This window comes from Dioscorea cayenensis, chromosome 10 (genome assembly GCF_009730915.1).
Source record: "Dioscorea cayenensis subsp. rotundata cultivar TDr96_F1 chromosome 10, TDr96_F1_v2_PseudoChromosome.rev07_lg8_w22 25.fasta, whole genome shotgun sequence".
Taxonomy (NCBI): Eukaryota; Viridiplantae; Streptophyta; class Magnoliopsida; order Dioscoreales; family Dioscoreaceae; genus Dioscorea; species Dioscorea cayenensis.
This window is the reverse complement of record NC_052480.1, coordinates 1122992-1133676: the sequence shown is the minus strand read 5'-3', so window position 1 is coordinate 1133676 and position 10685 is coordinate 1122992. Positions and strand designations below refer to the sequence as shown.

General features: G+C 38.1%; 1 protein-coding gene across 1 annotated transcript; it reads right to left on the bottom strand.

Moving 5' to 3' along the window:
- Window positions 1-2395: 2395 nt before the first annotated feature.
- LOC120270742 lies at window positions 2396-3293 on the bottom strand. Its single transcript, XM_039277813.1, has 2 exons — window positions 2900-3293; window positions 2396-2829 (listed from the first exon to the last, which is right to left on the bottom strand). The coding sequence occupies exons 1-2, from the start codon at window positions 3291-3293 to the stop codon at window positions 2396-2398; spliced, it is 828 nt and encodes a 275-aa protein (XP_039133747.1).
- Between the last annotated feature and the right edge of the window lie 7392 nt (window positions 3294-10685).

Genomic DNA, 10685 nt, shown 5'->3' with positions numbered 1-10685 from the left:
CGATGAGATCTCCTCTTGTTGAAGAGAGAAAAAGATCGGTCGAATGTGGGAAAAACGAGTGTATTCATCTGCTGAGAGAGATCTACTTTCTCGTAAGGTATCAAGCGAATTTAATTCAGCAAGCAAACATTTTTTGCGAGAATTATAAGCACCAAAGTTATCTTTTTGCCCAAAAGCGGAGTTTAGATTTTTAAATAAAAGCTAATTTTTTGGATATGACAAAGGCCCCACACCCCACAGGATTATGGTCCGACCACCGACCTTGAATTAAGTTCTCTAGTTGGTCATTAGAATACCAAGATTTTTCAAACCTAAAAATTCTAGAGCGAGGGTTATGATTGCCAAATTCCAGAGAAATAGGGGCGTGGTCAGAGCCAATTCTTGGTAGAGTATTTTGAATGATTCTTGGAAATAACAGTGGCCAATCATGTGAGTATAAAAATCTATCCAGTCTAACCCATAAAGGGTAGGATTGTCCATTAGTCCAAGTGAAGTTACGGCCATGTAATGGAGGGTCAATGAGATTGAGATCACCTAAAAGCTTTTGGGAATTAGCAATTTCTCTAGGGTTGGGATCTCCTTTGTTTTTATCGATTAAAGTGAAAGAAGTGTTGAAATCTCCACAAATAATCCAAGGTAATTCATGTAAATTCCTAATAGATCGGAGTTCATTCCAGAAATCAATTCTAGAAGAGCTTGCGTTAGGACCATAAACACTAGTGCAAACCCATTTAGAGTCAAGGGGAAGGTTTGTGAATTCCAGAGTAATAGAGAAGGTTCCTTTGTGAATTATTGTGCCCTTAACTTGGGAACTATCCCAAGCAACGATAATGCCACCAGCTGAGCCAATTGCTGGTAGATAATAAAAAAAGTTCAATTTCGATCCACCAATCGATCTCCAAATGGAACTAGGAATTTCTTGAAGTTTGGATTCTTGTAAGCAAACAATATCTGCTCGAGAGGAAGAAATAAAATCTTTAACTAATATGAAATACAATATAATACAATATAAAACAAAAGGTAATCATGAGCCAGTGGATTGTGCTGAACTTGGACTTCAATAATGTATTCAGGCAATTTGAAGCCATCTTTTCCAGCTGAGTTCATGTGCCACATTCCATGAATGAGACCGGTCCCACGTTTCATGTTTGTTCAATATGATGCCTTATTTCCATCATTTCTCACTGTTCTCATAAAATAATTCTGACATATATAGGAACTCCAACATATAAAAGACAAACTGATGTATAATAGAATCAATAATACTCACGTGCATATTATAATATGATTCTGCATATACAATAACTGTTTAAAAGGAGAAATTAGAATGTGTTGCTTGAAAAAAAAATGATGATTTTTCATGTGTTTTATAAAAATTTTCATTGTATGTATCTTTTCCATGTTTACTAACGAAAATTAAAACATCAAAATTGAGACAATGGCACTCTCTAGCTGGAAAGTGAAAGAAAGAATAAAACAAAAGGTGATAAAAGAATGCAAAGCTTTATAATTGATAGAAAGATAAAATTGACAATGAAATTAGCTTGCCATTGGTTTGAATTAATGCTGAAAATTTTAATAAGGTTAGTATGTTCGAAAAATCAGCTCTAAAAGATGAGGACAACCATTGTGAAAAACAATATAAAAATAACTAAATAAAATTATAATAATGATAATAATATTAATATCAATAGTAAGATGATGCATTTCTTATATTTTATATGTTTAATTTTTTTCAAAACAAAAAGATTCAATAAAGAAAATAAAAATGAAAAGCATACCTAAAAAGAAAAAAAAAATAGCCTTAAATATAAAACATAAAACATGTTATACCATTACATAAGCACATGACCAAGGCAACAGCGGAGGTTGATTATTTGCTCACTATCATACAAGCTGAATATTAATATAATATAATATTTTAAAAAAGTTTGACAAAATAATTATATTTAATATTAAACCATTTATTGTCTCTTAAATTTGACTCTTCAGGGAGCGAGCAAGATTGAATGGTATATATATATATATATATATATATTATTAAAACCAAAACTAGGAACTTTGGGGCCAATTGTTATATGATCAGAATAGCAGAGAAAAAGAAGAAAGGATAAGATATATAAAGGAAAAGAAAAAAGAAAGAAGAAAGAAAATAATAACAAAAAATTTATTTATTTAAGCCAGAGCTTAACTATCACTTATTTCCTCCACACACAAAGATCAAGAAGCAACAGCAGCAGCAGCAGCTTTATTCTCTAGCTAGCCAGCTCATATATGCAAGCAAAAAAGAGCTCAACGGAGAACAAAGAAACACATGCATGCAGCATGCATATATAGAAATTATAAATTAAGCTACTGTACGTCTTATATGCGCGCGTACATGACAAATGAAAGTCTAAGCAGTCACCATCTTAATCTTCTCAGCAACAACAGCGGCGGCAGCAGCAGCAGCAGAGGAAGAAGAAGAACCATCATGATAAAGCCAAGTCTTAAGTCCATAAATAGTAATCCCACCATAATACCGAAGAAGACAAACATAAAGATTATCTTTCGCTGCATATCCACCTTTCCACTGTGTAACAACCCCAGATTCATTATACCGTTGAAGAAGAAGCTGTCCATTAGACTTAAGCTCAAGGAAGCACTCTGTTGGTTCATCACTCGTTGGCCATGAATGCCATATAGTCTTATTAGCAGAATCATCCTTCACAGCGAGTGCACATTTTTTAGTAATAACAGTTGAAACCTTGCCGTTTTGTGCAATAACAACATCACCATTCCCACTGCCAGTGACATAGTTACCAGAGAAAAGAATGTAATCTGTGGACCCTGTCTTGAGCTTTTTCATGGTTAAGTGTGGGTTGGTAATTGATATTAAAGAAAGTTGAGCTCTTGATACCATTGTCCCACATGGCAGGACCGAAGATACCAAGGTTGCCGTTTATGAATAGCAAAGCATATCGGCCGGGGTAGGTCTTCTTGCCGATGGTTTGAGTGGGGGTGAGCTCATTATCAGGGACGAGATCAAGTTGCCCATTTTGGGTGACCAAGAGGGCACAGCTTGAGGTGGTGGTGCTGGTGTTGAAGTCTTTAGCAGGGATGCCGTCTTTGTAGAGTATAAGGCTACAGTCGTTGGATAGGGATAAAGTTAGGTCACCGTCGGTGAGGTTTTGGCCGCCGAAGAGCAACTGGAGGGGCTCCGTGAACATGGCTTTGGTTGTTGCATGAGTAGATGATGGTAGGATGAGAAGAACTAGGGGAAGGATTAATGGGAGGAGATGATGGTGAGCCATTGGTTTTACTCGGAAAGGGTGTTAATTGGTATTTGGTTACTCTTTGAGTGTTTTCAGTGAGTTTGAGTTACAGGGTTGCATGGGCATTTATAGATGGGAGGAAGGGTGGGGGTTGAAGGGATGAAGGGAATTGAATAATTAGTGAGGGGTGGTTTGGTCAATTACCTGACATGGGAATGGGCCAATGAAATTAATCATTTTGTCGGCTGTGTTGTTTTGTAGTCATTGTTTGTGTGTGTGTGTGTGCAGGTAGGGCTGTAAACGAGCCGAGCCGAACCGAGCCGAGCTTTGCCTTGTTCAAACTTGGCTCGTTACTATTTAATCGAGTTTGACCTCGAGCCGAGCTTTCTTCGAACTTCATTTTTCATGTTCAAGCTTGACTCGTTACTATTTTAACCGAGCTCGAGCTCTAACCGAGCTTATTTCGAGCTTCATGCTCGGGTTCAATTTGTTAAGAAAATTTGAAGCTTAGACTTGGCTCGTTAAACTTCGATTAACGCTGACTATTTTTATATTCTATTTTTTTATTTAGTAAAGTATCATTTAAAAGCTTATTTAATGAAGCATTATCAAGTGTAACTCAAATCTGGATTTGAGTTTGAAGATCATTTTAGTAAAAAGAATAATTTAAAGCTTGTTTATGGAATCATTAAGGTTTGAGTTCAAGCTTGTTAAAATGTTCATTAAATAAGTTAACAAATAATTACAATAATAACAAAATAAACATTATGATGTAACTATTTATAAAGATTTTTTTTTGTAATATTATTAATGATCCGGTAAATAATCTTGTTTATGACACTATAAATAATTATATTAATTATTGTTACAAATAAAATTGTAAATGATACTATAAACGAGCTTTTAATTATACAATAAACGAGTTGTTCACAAGATTTAATGAGCCGAACTTGGTAATGTTCAAGCTTAGCTCATTTATCTTACTGAGCTCATTTAACTTAATGAACTAAGCTCGATCCGAGCTTTTTAACGTAGTGAGCCTTTGAATAGTAGTTTAGAGCCCTATATGTGTGACTCAAATTGACAACAATGACATAGTCACATATACACCTTAATATATATATATATAATCGAGCTCAAAACCGAGCTTATAAACGAGCTTGTTCTTGAGCTTGTTCATGAGCTGTGCTCGCGAGCCAAAACGAGCCGAGTTTTAAGCTGCTCAAGCTTGGTTAGTTTATTAATCGAGCTTGAAAATGATGTTCAAGCTTGGCTCATTTACAATATGAGCTGAATATGAACGAGCCCTTATCGAGCCGAACACCGAGCTGCTCACGAACGGCTCGGCTCAAATACACCCCTATGTGCAGGTGCGCTCTTAACGCCCTTTAGATTTCAAAAAATATGACAGAAACTGTGAGAGGAGAGAGAGACGTGAAATTATTATTATTATTATAAATAATATTTTATTATAAAAATTCAAATATTTTTTTAAGGTATAATACTCTAATTGGTCTCTCTACTTTTCTCTCTCTTCTTTTGGTCTCTACTTAGAAATGCTTCCAACTAATCCCTCTACTTTTGAAAATGTGCCAACTTAGGGAGAAATACTCCCAACAAGTCCCTCTACTTTTTAAAATAAGTCTTATTTTCAAAAGTAGAGGGACTCGATGAGTATATTTTTCTCAAAAATAAATTTAAATGAATGAAATGAGTAAATTTAAAAAGAATTTGAGACTACTCAAAAATAAATTTAAAAAGATAAAAAAATGTTACATTTTAATTTGTCTACCTATCGACTTAAGTTATCAGCATACTTCCTGAGCATGAGCATATGATAAGTAAATACCATGCAGTTCTCTTATTTTGATTCGAGGTTATTATCTCCTTATTTATTCATCACGAATGGGGTTGGCTCTCAGTTTGTTATTGAAAAAAAAAATTTATTAACTTCAAAGCTTCTTAAATCTTATAACCAATCAAAAGGATATGGTGCTTGCTTTAGTGAAGCGCGATTACATGACCAGTGGGAGTAATACTCCTTGTTAGTTTCAGTCGTGTGTGGTTTGTGGGTATTAAGTAACATAATCACTCATAGAAGTCTCACACAAACCAATAAAGAAAAAGCACACAAACAAACACAAGGAGACACACAACGTTGATAACCCAGTTCGGCGTCCACTCGCCTACGTCTGGGGGGCCAAGCCGGGAGATAAACAATCCACTAAAAGAGGTAAAAATAGATGAGTACAAACACTTGTCACTCGCACTCTCAACAATGAAGATCACTACCCTCTCTAGATTGTTTTGGTGCTCGCAGCTCTCCTCAAAGAGTCACTCGAGAGTCACACCTTACAATCTACGAGCAAGGTAGCTTATATAGGCGCCTCAACGTCCCGAAATATAGCACATACCTCTTTTTAGAATCTCGTGACTACTAATTTAAAAACACTGCTGAAATTAGTCATTGCGACTCCTGTTGTAACATAAGTTATGCAACATAGCACTGCTGGCGACTTGAGTCGAGTTACGGTTACGTTGCGGGACGACCTCAAGACCCATCAACCTCCCGGTCAGTACTTAGTCCGAGTCGATGCGACCCAAATCTCCCGATCCCCACTGCGGCAACTAGCCTACCTCCTCGACTCCCTCGTCGCGCGATCCCTCGCATGAGGCGCGCGTCCTTGTGCGTCTTCACGGAAACTTGCCAAACTTAGTCTTCGATCCACCCTAAATTTGGTCTTGAAGATTCTCCAAACTTGATCTTGATTCACCTCAAGTTTGGTCCTCAAATCTGCGTTAATAGACTTGATGATTCTTCAGTCAGTATCTTCAAATTAATCTTCATTCACACCATGAATAGATCTTTCCTTAATTAAGCTTCACCATATTTAGTCTTCAATCAAATCATCTAAATATGGTCTTGATATGATCTTGTTTTCAAATGTAATGCATTGCCAAAAATAACTCCACCAAGATCTTTAAGATAGCTTCAGCATGATCTTGAGATATTTGGCTCCATGTTAGAGACTTACTAAAAATAGCTCCATCAAGATCTTGAGATGTTTGCCTTGCACTCCAAGTCTCCTTGCCATGTCACCATGCTTGCCACATCATCAATTATGCTTTGTCAGCCTTGGTTTGCCACGTCGCATGATCTGGGTGTCAAATCATGCCAATAAATAGTCTTGATTGCGCTAATAATCTCCCGCTTTGGCATAATTTGATCTAGCTGCCTGCACTCAGGGCCGACTCTGTTATAACGTTCTGTCTACAACTGACACGGACAGCGAGACTAAAGCGTAGCTATTACTGATTTTCGGGAACAACATCAGTCGGAGAGCGAAACTATGGTCGACACTGAAGATATCATCTAGTTGCTTACAAAAATACTTGAGAAAATATTACAAAGCTGCAACTAGTGAGACAAAATACGATTTAACCATAATGAGTCGACAAACATAACAATGTTCAACACAATAAGACTAAATGTTCAAATGCCCAGAAATGAAAAAAACAAATAACTAGTCGATCTGGTGCAAACACACTTCTCCCCTTTGTGACGTAATTGATGCCGAAGTCTTCATGCTAGGCTGTTGCAAGCTTTGTTATACCATCTTCGACAACTCCCCTATCTTGAGTTTCTGGTCTTCATCTCCCCACAGTCGTGGCCATCGTCTTCTCTCTTCTTCTTCTTCTCAAGAATTTCCAGGCGAGATATAATCTTACGCTTTTTGTTTTGGCGATGATGAGCAATTACTGCGAGATAATGCTCGTTGCCTCCTCTCCACATCTTCTAGTTGCTCTTTCAACATCTTCTCATATTCTTCTTCTACCAATAGATTTTCCTCTTCTTCATCTTCAGGCATTGATGGTGGAGACACCCTTCCTACAGGTAAATCAATCTTCTTACCGAAAAAGTTTGAATAGTTTTACGAGAAATCTTGACTTCTTCATTCTTGTGTTGCTTTCTCCCTTCTTGAGTTGTACTCCATGTTGTAACAAATCTCTGACGGCGATGCAGGGGATACCCAAGTGATGTTGAGGAGCTTTGTGCGATCGACTTCTTTCACAATATTTTGGAAAATCGGCCTTCCCAGTTGAACTTCTTGCCGTTACCAATGACGAAACAATAAAAGCGCGAGCTCCTTCGCTATCTTTCGGAATTGTGTGGGTGGTAACCAGTCTGAATGCCAAGTCTAAGCAGAACATTGTACTTGGCCGTAAGGGTGGATCTTTGGGGAGTCTTGTCTCCTCTCCCCATGACTCTGTCCTTCCTCCAGGTGATCTCTTTCGAACTTCTTCATTCAACTAAAGTCCTTCTTCATAGTTTCCCTTCACCTTTCTGGTTTTAAACTCCAAGAATTTATTCGAGACAAGTGGGAGTAAAAGGGATCCACTTACCTCGAACATAAACTCTAGTGATCCCTTTGTCGAGGCGGCAAATTCTTGTAAAAATTCTCGCACTAAAGACAAACTATAGCTTTTACGGAAAAGTGGCGGACTTATATAAACTTCTTTGTTCGCGGCTCGGTCGAGCCATACTTCTCAAAAAGCTCCTTCATCGATCATTCTTTCAACCACAACACCTCTCTCTTCACATGATTCAAACTTCTTCTTGGATGCTTTGTCACGAAATCATCTTCATCAACTGTCTTTTTGCACGATTGGGTTGCTTTCTTCTTTTTCTTTCTTAGAGCTTCTTGATGTTTTCTCCCCCTGTTTTCTTTGCTTGATACACCTTCTCTTGTATCTAGGGAAGCTTCTACTCGGGATCGGAGAAAGACTTTCTTTTGCTAACCTTCTCCTTCTTTCGGGTTTTCTTCCTTGGCTGGGCCTTCTTTTTCGAGACACTACTTTCTTCCCTTTAGCAATCGAGCAACACGATCTTTGAGTGGGATCTCGTCGAACTATGTGAGCGCTCGGATGTTGCGAGAAGATGTTATAACCGGTGCTTTGTGACATGTTACGTTTCTATAGGTGCTTGACGATGTCGGGTGTAGATCACCCGAACTTCACTTAGAATAGTAGCGACCTCTTCTTGACACTAGTGGTAACATACGTACTTCTTTCTCCAATAGTTTCTTACGCTTGTGCTCGGTTTGCTTCTTTTTCTGACATCTTCATCCCCTAACTTTGTTGTTCTTCGAACCTTCTCCCTCTTTGGAGCAGTGAGTGGAGTCCTCCTGTTCATCTTCCTCTGCTCTCTCGAACATAAGCACACGGAAAAAGACTCACGAACCCATCTCAAGAGATCATCTGCATCTTTTGACACTTTTGAAGGCAAGTCTTGAGGGCGATGTTCCCAGCTTCTCTTATTTCGACATCACGAGGAAGAAACATAAGGGACAATCGCTTTTCCCCAAATCTTCGATTCTTCTCTTCTTGGTGGGCTTCCTCGAATCGGGTCCCTCTCATCCTTACTTCCGCAATTCGGACTGACAATTTCTTATGGGGATTCGATTGGAGCACGGGCCGGGCCATCCTCTTTGTCCTCGTCTTTTCTCATCTGTCTTCGTTTCTTTCTTCTCTCTCTCTCCTGATTTCAAAAACAATCTTTGGAAACAATTTGGGATATTAGGGTTTTTATGCCCCCATTAAGTAGTTATAACTTCCAAGGCACCCTTTCAAAAAAAATCTCTTTTCAAAAATAATCCCTCTCCTTTTTGAATATACTTTTCCCTCCTTTTTTTATTTCCTGTTTTTGATTTTTAACTTTTGAGAGACATCAAGAGATTTTTCACTCCTTTGGAGTGTTTTTGCTTGATTGACTTCATAGGGACCTCGGTCGACATATTGATTGTTGTACCATAATGTTGTACCTATCGATTTATCACCATCTTCAAACTGAGCTCGGAGAACTCTTCTTCTTCTCTTGGTACTTCACCTTTTTCGAATCCACAATTTCTTGATTACAATAGTCTTCCCTCTAACTTTTTCTTTTTAATGATTGCTTCTTCATGTCCAATTATTCTTCCACTTTTTCAAGTCTTCTTTCAATTTGTTGCACTTGGGTCTTATGTGGCCGGTTTCTCCACAATGAAAGCATGTAGGCACTTCACTTTTTTTGGTTCTTCTCTTGCTTTGACTTGTTTTTTTCTTTTAACGTTTTGTTGGGCGATTGACTTGACAAACACAACTCCCCGAATCTTACGTCTTGACACTTGAGCTTTCTCCATATACCCAATACCATGTCGGGTTTTACTAGTTCTTCAGTGAAAGAATCTCGTCAAGCTTGGTAGTACCCTTGTTCATGGAGTCCAAGGTCTTCTCGACATTGAACAACTTTTTCTTTACATATACTCAACTCTTCCTCCAAGCGTTGGTTTTGCAACATCATATCATTAAATCATTCATTATGAGTTTATAGCTTGTGAGAAGATCATTTTCTGTTACCTCATTGTACTCATCTGTCAATTTCGAGTGGATGTTGTAGGCGATGTTGCAACATATTACTCGCAGGCGTGGATCCATTCATCATAGCGAGGAAAGCGACGTATGATGGTTGCTCGAGACTTCCTTCATCGTCTTCTTGATTGCTACCATCCGAGTCATCACTCCATCTAGCATTCGAGTGATTTTTTTCTTTCTTTTCGAGAGTATTAGCACACTCGGCTTGATAGTGCCCAAAGCCTCCACATTCTCTACACTTGATCTTCATGAGGGCGATCTTCAATTTCTTTCTTTTTTTGTGATGATCTTTCGACTTCTTCCCTTTTCTTTATTCGGACAATCTTTTTCTTTTGAAATTTCTTGCCTTGTGTCTTGTATCTTCTGAGCATGTCATGCATCTTTCTTGACAAAAAAATAATTTCTCTATCCTCTTCGTCTTCATCTTCTATTATAACGACGATGTTGTAACTCCTTACATTTTTATTGCTTCAACCTTGAGGCTATATCTTCTATTCTTCTTTCGGGGATTGAGGTTCATCTCATATGCTTGCAAAGACCCCATCAGCTCGATCCCGGTTTCATAGTTGAGATGTCTCTTGCTTCTTCTATTCTTTGAGATTTTTTTGCATCAAATCTTCTTGGGAGAGATCTAAGTGTCTTCCGGGACTAGCTTCTTATTTGAATACTCCTTGCCGAGTGGTAGGCTTGATTTGCAATGTCCATCAATTTGGCGTTGAACATGGCTATCGTCTCATCTTCTCCCATCCCGAGATTTTTCGAACATGGTTGTTAACATTTGGAGTTTAGATTCTCTTACCAAGTTGGTCCCTTCATGAATGGTTTGAAGAATCTCCCAAGCTTTCTTGGCACTCTCGCATGTTGCAATATACTTGAGCGGTTCTCATCAACACCTCAAAAAAATTGCATTGAGAGCTTTTTCCATTAGCATTAGCTTTTGCGCATGTCTTCAACACTCCAATGACTTTTTCTTCTTCATGATCACGTTCTCATCTTCATCAACTAGAGTAGGAGGAGACC